The sequence below is a fragment of the Amphiprion ocellaris genome, chromosome 24 (genome assembly GCF_022539595.1).
Source record: "Amphiprion ocellaris isolate individual 3 ecotype Okinawa chromosome 24, ASM2253959v1, whole genome shotgun sequence".
Taxonomy (NCBI): domain Eukaryota; kingdom Metazoa; phylum Chordata; class Actinopteri; family Pomacentridae; genus Amphiprion; species Amphiprion ocellaris.
The window spans coordinates 16482520-16501852 of record NC_072789.1 but is presented as its reverse complement, the minus strand read 5'-3'; the positions used below and the strand labels follow the sequence as shown (position 1 = coordinate 16501852).

Sequence of the window (19333 nt, the reverse complement as noted above, 5' to 3'; positions counted from 1 at the left end):
GGTTTGTGTGTTCAACTGACTTTCTCAAGTCTTTCAATGTTTTTCTTCAGAATATGGAATGTGGTAACAGTTGTTAGGAGTTCTTCTCGCTGACATCACAATGGACTTTTAAAAAAATGCATTTACTGTCTTAGTACTTGTTCTCTGTGCAATGACAGCAAAGTTGAATCTAATCTAATCTAGAAAATGACCAAAAGGAGACACAAATGTCCAAAATTTTACAAAAAACTGCCTTGAAGACAAAAATTAGCTAAAAAATAACAAATTGGAACACAAAGTGTCCATAAAGACTTGTAAAAATGAGCACCAGAAAAGCACAAACTTGCAAAACAAAACAACAATAAAGAAATGCAAAATGAGACAGGAGTGGCAAATCTCAGACACAAAGATGTCAAAAGTTTAACAAAAACAACCATAAATAGGTGCAACATAAACAAAGAGACATCAAATGACCAAAATGAGACACAAAATGTCCTAAGTGAGACAGAAAATGACATAAAATTATGAAAATGAGACACTAATGACCAACATAAGACACAAAAGCTACAAAATGAGACACAAAATGAGACTGAAAATGACCAAAAGGAGACAATAAATGACCAATATGAGACAGGAAATGACCAAAATGAGAGAGAAAGTGACCAGTATGAGACAGGAAATGGCTGAAATCAGACGTTTCCATGACGTTTCCTGGACAGTTCTTCATGCTTATGGCTCCTCCCACACATCTGCTAGTTCCTTGGAGAAACTAAACTGTGTTTCCTCATTGTTTGCTCCAAAATATTAAATCCTCTTCAGTGACATGAGTCTCTTGTAACAAAAACACATTGTGCCTGTAGTCCTTTGTAAAATAAAAATACAGCCTTTCTCTTAGTGCTGTCTTTAAGTCTCCTGGTATTGAAGGAAATAAAAGACAACTTTGAACATGTGAACATAATATTCAGTAACAATAAGTCACTTCACTAAGGCTGTGAGTTTGGATGAAGAAAGTAACTGTTATGTTGATCCCTGGAAATAAACTCTGAGTCTCATTTGGCTCTATTCAGTAACCAGAACACATATTTCCATGTCTTTTCATTTTCTATGGGAATATGTGGACTCCTTCTATGAAAGTTTGCTCTCTTCCCCTGATCTCTGGCTTCTTTTATCTTCGTCCACATCAGCTCCAGCGTTGCTCTGTCTTCTTTTCTTCAATCTTCTTCATCTTTTTTCCACATCTCACAGCCTTTTGACAGCATCCACATTTCATTTGTGCATCACGCTTCCCAAACTGAACCATGAGCTGCCTGCTGTGATTTTGCTCTTTCTTCCTGATGTGATGAACGCTGTCCACCATGTTTTGCTGTTCATGTTGACGGCTGGTTCATTGACGTTGTTGCAGAGTAGTCATGATCCATACATCCACAAAGGAAGAGAAAATTACTCTCCTTTCTTTTAAAAGTCCTAGACTTCATTTTTTGGAGACTAAACTTCAGATGAAACAAACTATGAGGGATCGTTTGAAGATTTCAGGAAAGTGTTGCTGCTCAGAGATCCATCCAGCTGGAAGTCTCTCTCATCCAACTAACAAGTCAGGACTCTGTGGATTCAATCTGGGAAAAGTCATGATGTTGATCGACCATTAGATGGCAGCAGAGACTCAGACACAAATCTCTGTCCCTGCAACTGATCAATAATCAATAACAATAATGATCCATTATCCAGCAATCAACCAATATTACCAATATGTATGGTAGTTTTATCTCATATTTTGGTCATTTTATACATATTTGTGGTAGTTTTATCTCATATTTTGGTCATTTTATACATATTTGTGGTAGTTTTAGCTCATATTTTGGTCATTTTATACATATTTGTGGTAGTTTTAGCTCATATTTTGGTCATTTTATACATATTTGTGGTAGTTTTAGCTCATATTTTGGTCATTTTATACATATTTGTGGTAGTTTTATCTCATATTTTGGTCATTTTATACATATTTGTGGTAGTTTTAGCTCATATTTTGGTCATTTTATACATATTTGTGGTAGTTTTATCTCATATTTTGGTCATTTTATGCATATTTGTGGTAGTTTTATCTCATATTTTGGTCATTTTATACATATTCGTGGTTGTATCTTCACCAGTGTCTCCAGAGCCACATGCAGTAAAAGAAGTGATGAAATGTTCTTTCTGTTCTTTAAAACATCCAGTAGAACTGGTCTTTGTTTCTCTGTTCTGTGTTCTTCTTTTAGTCAAAGCCAGTCAGGATTGTGGTAGATTTGTTCAGTGAGTGAGACGCATCTTTTAAAACGTCTTTCTGAGCAGTGATGAGGAACAAATGCATCGATATCAGAGGGAAAAGTTCAGATGTGGGTTATTTAGAGTGGTCTGTCGTGTGTCTCATCCTGTGACAGTTATCTCCTAAATTAATTCTAATTAATGGTCAGAGAATCACTGGAGCAGCTCTCCATCTAACGGGTCAGGTTCCTGCAGATCAGAGGAGTCTAACCCAGGTGGGATCTGAGGAAAAATGAAGCTGTCTGGGAGGAAATTCACCTCTAGCTGCTCACTGCCTTCATCCAGACGTCTATCCTGCTTCCTCTGATAATTCATTGAACTGAGTAGCCTCTTGAGTGCTTCAATGAATCTAGCAGTCCCGTCTGTTAACGGCAGCTTTCCTCTTGTGGTAGGACGCCCAGTCCGTCTCCACTCATGCTGTTTGTGTGCATTGGATCAGGTGAATAGTGGGGTCGCTCTCAGTTGCTCCCTGCTGCCCATTGGATGCCGTTCAGCTGGGAGCAATTATTCTATTGCACCTTGCCGTGCCAAAGTATATCTGGGAGAGGGCTGCGGGTCTCACAGGTGCCTCCTCTTCCCTCTTCCTGGAACCTGAGTGTCGCATCGGCAGCGTGGGTTGGCGTGGATGTGTGGATCCACGTGGCTGTCTTGAGATGCTGGCTGTCCAGCTTCCTCCGTTCACTTTGCCAGGTTTGTTCCGACACGGTCGCTGCATCTCTGGGTGATATTAGTGGCGTGTCTGCTGCGCTTTCTAGCAGAGTCGCTCTGTATCCTGCTGAAGGTTGGGATTCGGGCGCGCGTGGCCTCGGAGCCGCGTGTAATAATCCACGCGCTGCGTTGGATTCCTGAGGGAGGCTGGCTCGCTGCTGTCTGGCGTTTTTATGCGCTTTTGTGGGCTGCACATGAAATATGACTGGTTTCTGATTGCTGCTGGCAGTTATCAAGCTGCGTTCTTCTGCGGCTGCCTCACCTGTTGCCTGAGAAGCTGTGTCGTCATTTCCGGGTGATTCCATCTCTGAAGCGGGTCGCTGCTGCTGCTGTTCTGTCTGTGGTTCACCACGGCAACATCTCTGCTCGTCTCTAGTTGTTCTACTGTTATTGTGTTGTTGTTTTTAAATCAATCTTTGTGTGTGCGCGTGCCTGCTGTCTGGAACACCTGGAGTAAATTCTTCTGGATGAGATTTGAGTGTTTGCTGCACCATATGTGGTTCTGTCTCTGTAAAGGGAATTAAATGCAGTGTAGGATTTAAAGCTGCACCAGATTCATCCTCATCAGCTGACCTATTAATAGCTAGTTTATTATTATTATTATTATTATTATTATTATTATTATTATTATATTATTTACAGACTTTGGTATCATTCATTATTTTCATTCATTATTATCTTCTAGTGATCTTGTGTTTAATTATCCAGTTATTTTGGGGGTTTTGCAGACTTTGTCTCTTTTTTTCTGGTTTATTGTGTTGATGGAGTGTGTAAGTGACATATGAAAGTACAATCAACCTTGGTGATGACCTCCAGAGTCCAGCATACTGTGGTGTCGGGGCAGTTCTTTTGATATCTATATATTATTGCCCCTTTGCTGTGACTAACAGTTTGCCTCTTCTCTCTGGACAGGAGCTGTTGGGCCAGTGTGGCTAGTGGCTGACTGATCCCCTGTGGTGGTGGTCCCTTCACTTCCTGTACAGTAGAGCACTTGGGTGTTTTGTTTTCTTCATGTGTGGTGTGTAGCATCAGGATTCTTGTCCTCCCCCTTCAGTTAGTCATCTCTGCCTGCTAAACCCTCGGCTCTGTGTCTAGTGTCTATATTCTGCTAGTAAACTGAACTAAGCCTTAAAGGGACCCTGGAGGATTGTGCAATATTGTGCCACTGACTAATGACTATTGATTGGCATCACCACTAAGAGATTTTAACTGAAAGATTGTACATTTTAACTGTTTAATAAATTCTATTTTGTAAACTTTACTTTGGAATCACGTCAGTCTCAGGTGTTCTTACCTGTGTGACCTTTTTGTTGGTGTTAGAACGATGGTTCCCTCTAATAGAATTCCTGGGGGTGAAATTCCACTAGGTGGCGCTGTCGGACACTTGTTCCATGTTTCTACCATGCAACAACTCCCACCTTGCTTCTTTATCAGGTGTATTTTACTCCATACTGAACTCTCTTCAGGTTTTATATATGCAGTGACATCATTCTTAATTAACATGAGCAATGACCTCATGTTCTCCCTCCTCCTCCACCTCATCGATCATCAGACCTCTCTGTGTTTTTGAGGAACTAAAACTATGTGTTTTGGACGGTCTAAGCAGTCCATCCAATCTCTCCTAACTGCAACTCAGAGCAGGTCTCTGATCAGGAAATGGAGAAGCTGATGTCAGCATCTATCACTGACATCCCATTGTGCAATCTTTTGAACAATGTGCACAGACTTACAAAAATCCCCAAAGTCTATTTCCAGTTGAATAACATTTACAGTGAACATTTAACCCTAGTTCACTTTAGCTCTTGACTTCTTATACCCCAGTTTCTTATGGAAATTAAATCCCTTAAAACATCAAAATCCTGAAAAGCATTTCATTTTTATAAAGCATCAGTTTCAGATAATAATCAAAAACATCACCCTTCAGTGAGTTACTCTTTTGATTAAGTTACTTTTAAACAAAGATTATAAAAATAAGTATTGAAGTTAGTTTAATCACATTCATTGGGTTTTAGCATAACTTGGTTATAAATCTCAGGTTATCATATCACAGTGTGTTTCCTCATTTAGCTGTTATTCTGCCAGAGTCTCACCCTGATGGCTGATTCTGGGATCTCATATCTCCATGATGCTGAACACTGGAAACGTTGTTTATCCGTAATTCCACTAACTTGACTGAACGTTGGCTGCAGTTCCTGTTATTTAAACATCAATATGATGTATAAATGCAGATGGACTTCATATATTTCACTATGCAGACATTTTTATTCATGTCCAGTATATTTTATAGACATAAACATATTTGATAGAAATATTAGAAATGGATTTCTGTTTCCTCATAATAATTGAGTTAATGCCATTAAATGTTCATCAGTGATTCATCTTTAGTGTGAAACGTTTACTTTGCAGCTATATTTTAAAAAATGTTGCTCATTTTAAGGGAAGATATTAAAGGACGGTTTTCTTAGTTCAATGAATTAAAGGTTTAATTGATTAAAAATGTGTTTATTTCCATTTTAAATGTCTGGATTTAATGAATACAGTTGTATTTTATATTATTGTAAATTCTTATTCAGATAAAACATTAGATGATGGATCAGTTCATTCAACATTACATGGTCAGTATTGATTTAATGAGTATTTTCTTTCATTTCACGTGTCTGTATTTAAAATGACTCATATTAAAACATGATTCCAGTGAAACAGCTTTGAAAGAAGTCAAAAGTCTCACTGTTTTCCTGTTCAGTCCCTTCAAATTAAAGCTCCACAGTCTGAGTGTTGACCTCATCAGACTGGAAATGAGCCTATTTGAGGATTCTTTAGGATATAAAGCTGCTTTTTACAGCCTTTTACACAAATCTCTCTCAGAGATTTCCTCTGCCGTTTCTATTTCTATCTTTTCTGCTTGTTTTCTTGTCAGATAAAGTTGAGTGCAGAAAGACTCACTGGGTTCTTTTCTCCCTCAAATGTTTGACAGTGTTAGTGTGCTTGTTGTAAATGTTCCACATGAGTAAATAACAGGAACTGCAGGATCTGAATGTAAAGCCAACAAAGCAGCATCAGCTGATCCACCTCCACTTCCTCACATCCAGCCTCCACTGCTGCTCAACATGGGACTCTCAGAAAACTGCTCACATCCCTTTTTGTTCCTGGAATGTTTGCTAGAAGTCAGCAGGGTGGGGCCTGGCTAGTTCCTGGATGGGAGAACCTGGGAATAGCAGATAGATGCTGGAAGCTTTTATCTGTCCAACCTGCAGAGGACGCTGCTGCTGCTTGACTGGAAACAGCCTGAAGAATCAGAGGAGGAATTATTCTGAAGATATGGAGAGAAAACACACAAGTAAACAGTGAAGCAGCTACAATCAGTGATTTTAGACACTGTTGGCTGATTTCATCTAGAAGATATCAGATAAATGGAGGAAAACGTTCAATATTTCACATTAAAACAGCATGAAAGTGAATTAGTGAGGCAGGTTCTCAGTTGTAAAGACATTAAAACGATGCTTAAAAACAGAATTTACAAAGTGATGTTGTGGGTCTAGAGGCTCAAAGTGTGACATTTACCAAACTGTGTGTAATTATGAGAGTCAAATATATGAATGAAGCAATGAAATGGGAAAGAATGTGTGAAATTCTTCAAAGTTTCATTGGATTCATCTCATCTGAAGGACATTTTCATGAATGTGGAAAAACGACAGGAAGTAGTTTAAAGCAAAGATCCAGAAAAACTCATAAAGTGTGATAAAATCCAAGAAGAGACTAAAGGAGAGCAGAACACTAAACTATTGAGCTTCCACATTGAAATGAGGAGTGGATTAAAGTCCACAGCAGCAGACAAAGAAGAAGATGAAGCCAGAGAAGGTTTGGATTCCTCAGGTGACATGTAGAGTGTAGATTCCCTCTCTGACTGTAGTTCCTGGAAAACAGCTTCTCAGGACATTTAGTGTTGAAATGGACTCATCAGTTCTGGGATTGATTCTTCTTTATTCTTCCTTCTGGATTTTGTCCTAAAAGCTTCATATTTATAGAATTAGAAACAAATGGAAAATGTTCCCAAACACACATTTTCACAAAGTTACATTTTAACTCACCACAAACTGATGCATTGGTTTTCCTGCTTCGTTGCCCTGACAACAGTGACGTCACGCCGCTTCCTGTTCATCAAGTTAGTTCTGCTTTTACCGTCTTCGTGTCGCAGCTTCTTTTCTCCAACTGAATGTGAGTAAAAGACATTTTAAATTGGTTTTTACCTTTTCTCTATCGATAGAACATAAAACTGATTGAATCATTCATCGTATTTTAACTCAAAAACAACATTGTTGTGGTACAATTAAAACAATAGATAAATCAGGAAGTTCTAAACATGAGTTGTTCTCATTAGCAGAACTTCAGTGCAACAGTTGTAGGATGGAAATGCGTTTGATTTTTCAACAACACACGTAGAACTAGAACATTGTGTGGAACAAACAGTGGTGGAAAAAAGTTTTGGGACTCCCCATGCATTTGTGAAATACATGCATTAAGAATCCCTCTGAGGTCTTCAAGTGTAATTTCTTTGAGTTCAGTCACAGACAGAATACTAAACACATCCTAAAAAAGACATTAAAACCTGAAAACTGATTGGTTCCATAAAAATACAGAAGAAATGTTGAGTTTTGGGTCATTTTGGTTCCAGTGATCCACTAATGAAGGTCCTGCTTTTTATTAAAAGACACAATTTTTGTTGCCGTGCTTCGTGTCTTTATAAAGCAGCACATTAGAAAGTTCTTCAGAGATAAAAATGACTAAAACAACGAACCGAACACAGGAAACTCAGACAGGAAGTGCAGCTGTAACCACATGAACAGGAAGTGCAGATTCAGTCCTTCAGCAGTTGGATTCACTCTGCAGAAATACAGACCAACCAACAGCTGGAAGACAAACCAACATCTGGACATCCAAGAGTTTCTTCAGCAAGAAATGACCTCATCCTGATCCACATGGAAAACCAGCCAATGACATGACAGGAACTTCAGCAGCAGTGGTCAAACCAAACTGGTGTCCAGTGTTCCACCAGACTTTTAGATCATGGCTGAAGGTCCTACAAGGCTGTGAAGAAGCCCCTGACCAATGAGAGACAGAGATTAGCCCGGCATCGCTGGACCAAGAACACAAGAACTGGACAGCCAGGAAGTGGAAGAAGATTCTGTGGTCAGATGAGTCCAAAGTTGGTCCAAAATAACTCAAACTACTCCAAAGTGAATTAAAAAGTTCCAAAATAACTCAAAATGTGTCCAAAATGACTTTAAACTGTATGAATGTGATCTGGAATGAATTTGAAATTGATCCAAAATTACTCAAAATTATTCAGGATTTGTTCAAAATAGCTCAAAATTAATTAAAGCTAGTTAAAATATGTCAAACAATTTTTAAATTTTGTCCAAAATTACTTAAAATTTGTGACAAGTCAGATGACAAATCTGAATAAAATGACTAGAAAAGTTAGTAGATCTGCCCCTGTTTCTAGCTGCTGTTAGTTTAGTTCCAGCAGCAGAAATGTGGCTCCACAACTCCGTGTTCGTTCCTTCATGGGACTAAAAAGTTGTCCATTAGCGGCTAAAATCTGTGAATGTGTATGAAGTTTGAGGAGAAACGTCCCTAAACTGATGTAGTTAAGTTTAGGGACGAAGTTCAGAAGTGTATCAGTGATTCCATTCTAGGGAAAGTTAACTGTCAGGGATTTACAGCCTGATGGGAGTTTCTGCTTTCATGAACCACAGGGTTTGTAGAAGTTGTGTTGGATGTTGAGTGAAATGAAAAAGGTTGAATGTTGAAATAATCCGTCACATGAAATGAGTGGGAATCAGCCTGTAAAATGTGCTCTTATTGTGAAACTCTGCCTGCTGCTTCCTCATAGGTGGAGTCCTGACTGGTTCCAGGAAACAGATCACCTGTCTGAGCGTCCATATCACAAGGATGGGTGTAAAGCTAACTGCTAGGCTAGCGCTCACAGTTAGCCTCCCTTATCAGTCTGAACGTGGCTGTCGAGCACACCAGCTCATATGAGGTACGAGAATATCTGTTCTTATGTTACTTGTTTTGTTCTGTAATGTGTTAGATAAAACAGAGAAGTTTCTGGATGCTTTTTATTTATTTTGCTTTAAAAATATTTTATTTATTTGAGATTATTTTTCTAAGTATTATATTTGCATGGATATTTGTTTGTCTTAATTTATTTTGATCAATATGTTGTATAATTGTTTCTTTTGTTAGACATTGGTTATTTTTTATATTTTTGTACATATATATTTTTATATGGCCAGAGAGGAGATTCACCGCTGAGAGCCACCAGCTCATGTGTGATTATTTTTATTCTAACAGAGTCGTAACCTGCATGGTCAGAAAATAAAAGTGATCCAGAGAACAGACCTGGTCCTGAGAATCACTTTATTTCACAAAACACAACACAGTGAGTGAAAACCACACAGGTTACATAAGACACACCATAAATTAATACCAAAATAATCAACTAAATTAAGCACATGAATATAATTATACACACATCTAATGTTACACAGTCATTGGTGCAAAGAGCCAATAAAAGCCATCATTGATCTGATCAGTAGACTGACTGTAAATCTGATCAATCAACAATCAGCTGGAAGGTTGTGGTGTTTCATCACTTCCTGCTTTAGGATTCTATGCCTCTACAAAGACATACAGAACTATGAAATGTCTCTGAAATCACTTGCAGCTGTAAAAACTCTGATCTTTCCGTCTCACTATCTGCACACTGAGCTCTGCAGCATCTTCAGGAAGGATGGAGATGTTTCCAGAGAGCTGATTGGTCAGTAGGAGGTGCTTTAGTTGATCTGTTATCTGGTTCAGCATCAGTTACCATGGTGATGGACCTGCTCAGAAGTGAACCAGCGTCCTGAAAAGTCCTGAGAACCAGCGTTAAAGCTGAAGTTCCCTCCATGAGCTCAGATCCTGCTTGGTAGTCCAGACCTCAGAGCTGTTTTCATGCTTCAGCCTCCATTTGACATCAAGTCTCATGGAAATCAGCATCAGTTTGCTGCTGCGTAGAAATCAGCTGATCACAAGTGTCCGTCTGAAAGGACAGAAACAGACAGAAAACTCTGATAAATAGTCAAATAGAGCAGAAAGAAATCCAAGAGAACAGCTTTTATTACTGTCAGGAGAAATGTGAGAAGAATCCTCACAGAAGTTTGTGTTTTGTTGAAAAGTTGAAGAATGAAATGTATGTGGAGTCCATGAGAGACATTTCTTGCAGTAATGGGCTTTTTAGTAGCAGTCAGTGTTTGGTCTGGACTCTGAACAGGCTCAGTATAAAAGTATAAAACCCTGATATGAGGCTCTGATCCTGGACTCCAGTCTGACTCTGATCCTGGACTTGTTCTGTGAAGGATCAGAGTTCATGTTTATTTGGAGCCTCTGTTGGTCAAAGTGTAATAATGTGGGATCATCTTTGTGTTGTGGTCCAGTGACTGCAGAGTGACTTCCATGAGTAATATTTAACAGACAGCAGTGAGCGCCCCCTGCTGGTTCCCCTCAGTGTTGCTGTCAGTGATCCTGTAGGATTAACTGCAGTCCTGCTGCTACACAACAACCTCCACCACACCAACAACACAACTGTTCATTAACTGCTGACATTTTCTTTGACTTTATCAGGGAGCCACGATGACGTCAGAGGTGCTCTTGAACATCCTGGAGGATCTGGATGATGATCAGCTGTCTAAATTCCAGTGGTTCCTGCAGAAACCCAACAATGTTCAAGGCCTCCCAGCCATCACAAAGAGCCGACTACAGACACTAGACAGGTGTAAAACTGTGGATGTGATGGTGGAGACTTATGGACTTCAGAGAGCTGTGCAGGTGTCCAGGGTGGTTTTAGAGAAGATCTCCAGGAATGATCTGCTGCAGAGGTTTCCTGCCAGCAGCTCAGGACCAGAAGGTCAGTCACAAGACAAGAACAACATGATATCATTACAGTCAGAAAGATGCATGATGGTGCTGCTACAGTTTGATAGAGTTCAGGTTCTGTCAGTTTTTCCTGAGTCCACATGTAAGGTCAGTTCCTCTGTAAAATCTACTGATCAACCTACTGACTGAATGCTGCCCCTGCTGTTTAAACCTTGATAGAACACCAAAATTAGTTCTGTATGAGCTGACCTTCTGTGGAAGCAAAGCATGTCCCACCTGTCCTCACCAAATTATGAGCCGATCAGACAGTTTCTGAAGATTCTTCATTCATACTGTTTAGCTGGGAGTGATCCTGCAGTTTACAACCAGAGGGAAGCTGACCAATCAGCTCTCAGTAAGGGCAGAACAATGTTGTTGAAGCAGCTGCATTCCAAATCACAAACCTTTAAATTTAAATACATGCTACATTTGACCTCACAAAGTATTCACTGTGTCCTGTAGTGTGCATCCAATTAGAACATACTACTTCATAGTATGGTTCCTTAAACTCTGACTATCCCAGTCTGTAGTAATGTGGTGTCATCTGACTGTGAGCTCTCAGCAGCTCAAACTTTTTTCTATTTCCACGACACACTGTTAAGTGCTATGACTGTTCATAGAATGTGGGTCAGAACGGCCAGAAAAACATGTGAGTTTGCATTCTACAAAATCTGTTTGAATGTGGTCAGACATCTGGGTATTTCTGACATACTACATTTAACATAATATGTACTGGGACGTACTACATCTTTTTCTGTGCGTACCATCTGGCATGTTAGTATGTAGTACTATGTAACATTACGTTATACTTTTAACCCATCAACAACCTCCCAGTGACCTACCACACTGAAAATGTCAAGTCTTCAGAGGGTTTGGATGGAGCAATAAGGCAGCCATGTTGGCTGACTATTTTAAGGGGACACTGTTGCTGCATCCTGGGCTTAGCTCCACCCTGGATGACTGTGGCTGCTTTAAAAAGACAGCCCTTCTTCCCTCTATAGCAGAATGATGATGAGGTGAAGCCAGAACACTCTGTTCTTCAGAATGGTCTGGATATGCCAGACTAATGTCAGAGGAACATCAGGTTTTACTTTAAAGGAGCAGTTTGGTGTCAGAAAACCAGAGTTAATCAACACCATAAACTCATCAATAAATGTCAACATAAAGTCCCTTCTAAGTCTGTTGTAACTGAAATAAATGAAAGCAGTAAGCAGTGGAGAATATAACGTGATTTCTGTCTGTCTGTCAGTTCATGTCAGTGATGTTGGGGAGACTTCAGAGAACAGAGAACCTTCCTCCTCTCAGACTCAGCCTCCTCTTCCTCAGACTGAAGGTAAAACTGATGGATTTTTTGGTCAGTAAAGAAAGATGGCAGCAGTTCCTCATGCCTGAAATGGAAGCTGAGTTTCAGCAAGTTGTTTTGTACAACACAGAACAGTGGTTGGTTATGGAGTTGCATGAGGTTTCTGTAGACACACACCTCACACTGTTCCCTTCATGTTTGACACAGATGAGACTGTTCCGGTACCAGAACCACGTCCCATCAGATATTACCAACAGAAGCTTCAGTCAAACTTCCAGGACACGTTTAAGGTTACAACAGAGGGGTGGGCAGCAGATGAGCAGCTTCTGGTTGATATCTACACAGAGCTGTACATCACAGCTGGCCGGGACGTGCACGTCAACACACAGCATGAGGTCCTACAGATTGACAAGGTGTGGAAGCCATCAGACACAGAGACACCGATCCAACCCAGAGACATTTTCAAGCATCCTTCTGGAAAAGACATACCCATCAGAACAGTGCTGACCAATGGGATTGCAGGGATTGGAAAAACATTCCTCGTGCGCAAGTTTGTGTTGGACTGGTCTGAAGAAAGAACCAATCAAGACGTGCATCTTATTTTCCCGTTCACTTTCCGTGACTTGAATTTACTGAAGGGACAAAAGTTTGGTTTGGCAGAGCTCATTCATGACTGTATCCCAGAAACTAACGACATCACAGTGGAGGCTCTGAATTACATCTTTACAGCTCTGCAGTCATCAGGAAACAGCAGCTACAAGAAGAGCAGATTCAAACTGCTGTTTGTGTTTGATGGACTGGACGAGAGTCGCCTTCATCTGGACTTTGATGTCAACAACATTCGCTCCGTGGATGTCACAAAGTCAACTAAAGTAGAAGTCCTGCTGAGCGGACTAATCAGTGGAAAACTGTTGCGCTCAGCTCGCCTCTGGATAACCACACGGCCTGCAGCAGCCAATCAGATCCCTCAAAACCTTGTCAACACTACAACAGAGGTCAGAGGGTTCACCGACCCACAGAAGGAGGAGTACTTCAGGAAGAGATCTAGAGATGAGAAGCAAACCAGTACCATCATCTCCCACATGAAGACGTCACGAAGCCTCCACATCATGTGCCACATCCCAGTGTTCTGCTGGATCACTGCTACAGTTCTGGAAGAGCTGCTGGAAACCAGAGAGGGAGGAGATCTGCCCAGAACCCTGAGTGAGATGTACGCAGAGTTTCTAAGATTTCAGATTGATCACACACAAAAAAAGTACGGTGCAAAGAAAGGCATTCAGTACATTAAGTCATTAGCTAAACTGGCTTTTGAACAGCTGCAAAAGGGCAACCTGATCTTCTATGAGAAAGATCTGAGAGAAAGTGGCATCAATGTGAGTGAAGCCTCAGTGTACTCAGGAGTGTTCACAGAGATCTTCAAAGAAGAGCGAAGACGGAAACAGAAAGACAAGATGTTCAGCTTCGTCCATCTGAGTGTTCAGGAGTTTCTGGCTGCTCTTTATGCCCATCTGACCTTCATCAACTCTGGAATATGCCTGCTGGAAAAAGAACAACAAACAACATCCTGTTGGTCTGAAATGTTCCAAAGTTACTCAGCAGGTTTCTACCAGACAGCTGTGGACGAGGCCTTACAGAGTCCAAACGGACACATGGACTTGTTCCTGCGCTTCCTCCTGGGTCTGTCACTGCCGACCAATCAGAATCTCCTACGAGACCTGCTGACACAGACAGGAAGTAGCTCACAGACCAATCAGAAAACAATCAAGTATATCAAGGAGAAGATCGGTGAGAATGTGTCTGCAGAGAGAAACATCAATCTGTTCCACTGTCTGAATGAACTGAATGATGTTTCTCTCGTGGAGGAGATCCAACAGTCCCTGAGATCAGGACGTCTGTCCACAGATAAACTGTCTCCTGCTCAGTGGTCAGCTCTGGGCTTCATCTTAGTGTCATCAGGAGAACATCTGGATGTGTTTGACCTGAAGAAATACTCTGCTTCAGAGGAGGTTCTTCTGAGGCTGCTGCCAGTGGTCAAAGCCTCCAAGAAAGTTGTGTAAGTAGTTGGAGACTGAAGATACTTTTTCATTTTGCTGCTGTTTCATCAGTATAATCTGCTTTTTGTCTCTTCAGACTGAGTGACTGTAATCTGTCAGAGAGAAGCTGTGGAGCTCTGTCCTCAGTCCTCAGCTCCCAGTCCTCCAGTGTGACAGAGCTGGACCTGACTAACAACAACCTGCAGGATTCAGGAGTGGAGAGTCTTTCTGCTGGACTGGAGAGTCCACACTGTAAACTGAAAGCTCTCAGGTCAGGACTCATCAACCTGTTCAACTAATGACCATTTCAAATGTGTTTTTTTCATGATGAGCAGAACAGCTGAGGTGGGAGGTTTTCTGTATTTGTATGACTCAGATCAGTTGTGTTACTGACCTTTAGCACTAGTTTCTCTTAATGAGGCCTCTTCCACTACAGGAACTGAACAACCTGGAACCTGCATCACAGAACCAGAACCTGTAAGAACCTGTGAAGTCTTGGTTCCAGCTTCTGTTTTAGTTTCCACTGTTTTAGTTTCCACTGTTTTACTAAATAGAATGTTTCAGATAGACGTTGATGAAAAGGAAACACCCGAACAAACATTTCATGTTCACAATTGAACTTATTTTATGGATCTACTCCAGGTTGTTTTCTCCTGACTAGATCCTTGCTTGTGTTGTTTCTACTCTCAGATGTTTGTCACTTTGGATAAAAGCATCTGATAAAAGAAACTGTAGAATGTTCAGTTTGTTCAATGACTGAACTCAGTGCAGTTCAGCTGGTGGACAGTTGGACTGTTGTTTACATTCTTATTTGAGGTTCAGGTCCAATTCCTTCTCACCATTGGAGCCCAAACAGCCACTGAAGCAGTTCTGCCTTCTGTCTCCACTGAGATCAAAGGGCTCCTCAGTTCAAATCCTCTTGGGTTCACCTCCTCAGATGTTGTGGATCCTGATCCCATCACTCTCAACTCTGTCTTCATTGAGCGACAGGACACGTCCTTACCTCAGGTGGTTTATGAGGAACTGAGATTTTGGGTTGAAGAACATGACAACATACTCAGATACTGGATGAAGGTTTTTGGAAAGACTTCCTGGAACAGCAGCTTCCAGGACTCCAGGTCTGTCAGAAATGATGGAGTGAAGCAGCAGCAGCCCTGCAGGTGAGGACAGTCATCATGACTGTTGATAAGCAGTGTCCTCATGTCCTCTGGTCTGTGGGTAAGGTCAGTCCAGTCTTCCTGCTGCTGATGGCTGAGTCCCATCAACTGAAGTGTTGGTGAAGGATAGAACATCCATCCCACCTGTGGTGAGGTTCATGGTCTCTCTGCTCTCCCTGAAGAGGAGCAACACCCTCATAGGGACCCTATGACCCTTTTCAGATGTGAGGCTGTTAAAAGGTTGTTGGTTCCTTTCAGACTGTAGGGACTGAGAGCCAATCACTGGGCAGCAGAGTGTCTCCTGAGACTGAGAGAGAATGAAGAGTCCAGCTCACTGACGCTATGAGGAGTCCAGACTTCATCAAGAGTGGAGATAAACAGTTTAAACACATGAGTTTGCAGATCCTTAGTTTGGTTCCAGTGGGATTCATGTGTCAGTGAAAACCAAAGCATGAGTCTCAACAGCAGAAGTAGAAGTGAAGGAACCTGAAGAACAAGGACTGGAGATCAGAAGATGTTTGTTCTGTACCAACATCAGAGATGTAACCGAGTCTGACAGTGATTTAATCGCTGCCATCAGTATGAAGTTGACTATTTTTCAGATTGTAAAGAAGGAAAAAGTCCAAACTGTGACTTGTCCAAGTGTGTGTCCTGATTTGAATCCAACAGACCAAATTTGGGGTATTTTAAAGACAAAGGTAGAGCAACACAAACCCTCCAACAAAGAGCAGATGAAGACATAGTCTCTGAAGATGGTGGAACATCTCTGCAGAAATGTGGTTTCTTCATGCTGAGGAGGATTAAATGTGTCATCAAAAATAAAGGTGGACATAGAAAGTAGTGAAAAAATCCAACATTCTAATGACAGTAATGAAAGATGTACTGACTTTTATTGGATTCATTTCTTGCTGTTTGGCCTGTATTCTTCATTTAGTGAATCTAAACTGTCAGTTTGTTTTTTAATCAGATCAGATACTTTACTGCTCAGGTTCAAAGTAATCTGATTACTGTAATGTGCTACACTTGGATTATTTTCACATTTAAATAATATCGCAGAGGACTGTCCTCATCGCTGCTGTATTCTGGTCATAGTGGGATGTATTTGTTGTTAAATTCACTGCTGTCTTTTCAACAGGACAGAAAATACTGGACTTAATGTATTACTTCTTTTCTTCTCTTTGTCTCTTCAGACTTAATAACTGTAATCTGTCAGAGAGAAGCTGTGGAGCTCTGTCCTCAGTCCTCAGCTCCCAGTCCTCCAGTGTGACAGAGCTGGACCTGACTAACAACAACTTGCAGGATTCAGGAGTGGAGAGTCTTTCTGCTGGACTGGAGAGTCCACACTGTAAACTGGAAGCTCTCAGGTCAGGACTCACACTTTGAAACTGATGTGATTTCTATCAGTGGATAAACAGCTAACCTGAGTAGAATCATTTCTGCTGATGGGATTCATTAAATGAGCTTTTACTGAACTTGTGCAGGACTTTGTCAGGGTTTATTTTTGACATGATTAAATCCCACTAATCATTGTTGAGATTGTTGATTTGCTTGAGACGCATGAAATGTGCAGCAAAATGTAGCTGAAAGACAAAGAAGAAAAGAAAGACTGAGAAACATCCATCCAAGTGTTGTCCGTCAGGTTTGTGTTGTTTTGTGTGTGCAGGCTGTCAGGCTGTCTGGTCACAGAGGAAGGCTGTGCTTCTCTGGCCTCAGCTCTGAGCTTCAAGACCTCAAATCTGAGAGAGCTGGACCTGAGCTACAACCATCCAGGAGACTCAGGAGAGAAGATGCTGAGAGCTAAAGTGGAGGATCCAGACTGTAGACTGGAAACTCTCAGGTACAGACAGACAGACACTCTCAGGTACAGACAGACAGACACTCTCAGGTACAGACAGACAGACACTCTCAGGTACAGACAGACAGACAGACACTCTCAGGTACAGACAGACAGACACTCTCAGGTACAGACAGACAGACACTCTCAGGAAACTATCATCCTAGTGTTGCAGGCCAAGTCTGCTCCTTTCCATCCTTATCAAAGACAGGAAGCAGGGTAAACTGTTAGCCTAGCTTAGCTCAAAGACAGGAAGCAGGGTAAACTGTTAGCCTAGCTCAGCTCAATGACAGGAAGCAGAGTAAACTATTAGCCTAGCTTAGCTCAAAGACAGGAAGCAGGGTAAACTGTTAGCCTAGCTTAGCAGAAAGACAGGAAACAGGATAAACTGTTAGCCTAGCTCCATGAAAAGAGGAAGCATCAATGAGTAAAGCTGAATAATGAGTGTAAACTGAGCTGGAACGTGACGAGCACAGGACAGGACTTTAGAGATGCTGCATTCAGGTGTCTGTGTCTCCATGTTGGACTGGTCCTTTATCAGTGGAACAGTGTGAGAGCCATGTAACGTCCATGTGTGCTGCTGAAAGAGTTGCTGCTGCTCTGACCGTCCTCCTCCTTTCAGGGTGACGCCTGCTGGAGTCCGATGGTTGACACCAGGTCTGAGGAAGTGTAAGTGTGTTTTAATGGATTGATGGAAACAAAGCAGCACATTCAAGCATCTTCAAAGTGTCACATCTCTGAGGTCATCATCAAAGGTTTAATACTGATCACATGATCCATCAATAACTGCAGCTGTGTTGTGTTTGTTCTCTCCATCAGATTCCTGTCAACTCACAGTCGACACAAACACAGTACACAGAAAACTAAAACTGTCTGAAAACAACAGGAAGGTTAGACATGTGGAGGAGGTTCAGTCGTATCCTGATCATCCAGACAGGTTTGACTACTGGAAACAGCTGCTGTGTACAACTGGTCTGACTGGTCGCTGTTACTGGGAGGTGGAGTGGAGAGGACTGGTTGATGTATCAGTGAGTTACGGAGGAATCAGAAGGAAAGGAGACAGTGAGTGTCTGTTTGGATATAATGATCAGTCCTGGAGTCTGATCTGCTCTGATGGTGGTGGTTATGATGTCAGACACAATAACAGTTCAACATCCATCAGGTCCTCCTCAGTTTCTCACAGAGTTTCAGTTTATGTGGATGTTCCTGCTGGAACTCTGTCCTTCTACAGAGTCTCCTCTGACTCTCTGATCCACCTCCACACCTTCAACACCACATTCACTCAACCTCTCTATCCTGGATTCTGGGTTGATTCTGGTTCCTCAGTGTTTCTGTGCTGAGTTGAGTCTCCAGAGTCTCCTCCTGGTAGAGAAACAGTGTTGAACAGATAGTTGAGTCTCTCCATGACTCTGTCCCTCAGAAACATGTTTCCACATTCATGGATTAAATGTGTTTCTTTGTGAAATCCTTGTAAATGATTCCTTATAAACTTGTTCCTCTTCAAAGATGGAAGTTGTGATTATTCCAGGAGCCAAATGTGGTGTTTGCATCTTTTTCCAGTCAAATGTTGAGAGTGAAAATCAGGATGTGGTGTTCCTCTGATGCTCACTTGAACTAAAAGCATTTGAGCTGCACAAAGTGTGAAATGAGAGAGGAAGCAGTGAATCTACAAACTGCTGACAGACTTTCACACATTATTGTCCAGTGAAAATCAGGTTTTTGTGCAGCCAGACTTGATCCTGATTTGAGTGTTTCAGTCCTGTTCTAGTGATGAAATGAGAACTTCCTTCATCTTGTGTGTGATGGAGAAGAATAAAGGGCTGTGGCTAAAAATCCTGACTCTGAGTTCTTCATTACAAACATACATTATATCAGCTGTTTATTATTCATCTGCTTTATTCTACTCAACATGGAACAGAACGATAAGAACAGATACAAATTTAAATATAGAATATCATATATTTTCAACTTTAGTGCTGTTTTGAGTTGCTTTCACTTTTTTGTTTGAATCTTTATAGTTCTCTATATTCCTTTGAGGGCTAAATCCTGCCTGCTGACG

At 41.2% G+C, this 19333-nt stretch overlaps 1 protein-coding gene across 2 annotated transcripts; it reads left to right on the top strand.

Annotated features, from left to right (window-relative positions):
* Positions 1–7116: 7116 nt before the first annotated feature.
* Positions 7117–19107, top strand: LOC111581571 (NACHT, LRR and PYD domains-containing protein 3-like). 2 transcript variants are annotated; one of them, XM_055008285.1, is made up of 10 exons: positions 7117–7203; positions 8882–9031; positions 9346–9433; positions 10657–10939; positions 12458–14303; positions 14381–14554; positions 16631–16804; positions 17104–17277; positions 17897–17943; positions 18094–19107. In XM_055008285.1, exons 4-10 carry the CDS (start codon positions 10666–10668, stop codon positions 18612–18614), a joined length of 3210 nt encoding a protein of 1069 aa, XP_054864260.1. In that variant the 5' UTR covers positions 7117–7203; positions 8882–9031; positions 9346–9433; positions 10657–10665; the 3' UTR covers positions 18615–19107. The 2 variants fall into 2 exon arrangements, with proteins under 2 accessions (XP_054864260.1, XP_054864259.1); XM_055008284.1 differs by lacking the exons at positions 7117–7203; positions 8882–9031; positions 9346–9433; ... (1 more) ...; positions 17897–17943; positions 18094–19107 and adding an exon at positions 11631–12280 and having other exon boundaries at positions 17104–17881.
* The last annotated feature ends 226 nt before the right edge of the window (positions 19108–19333 follow it).

What these genes read in the sequence shown, in the direction of transcription:
- LOC111581571 (XM_055008285.1), top strand. Translation starts at nt 10,666, where the DNA reads ATGACGTCAGAGGTGCTCTTGAACATCCTGGAGGATCTGGATGATGAT. An exon ending in TGTAAACTGAAAGCTCTCAG is followed by an intron (nt 14,555 to 16,630) that starts GTCAGGACTCAT and finishes TTGTCTCTTCAG; the next exon opens with ACTTAATAACTGTAATCTGT. An exon ending in GACACCAGGTCTGAGGAAGT is followed by an intron (nt 17,944 to 18,093) that starts GTAAGTGTGTTT and finishes TCTCTCCATCAG; the next exon opens with ATTCCTGTCAACTCACAGTC.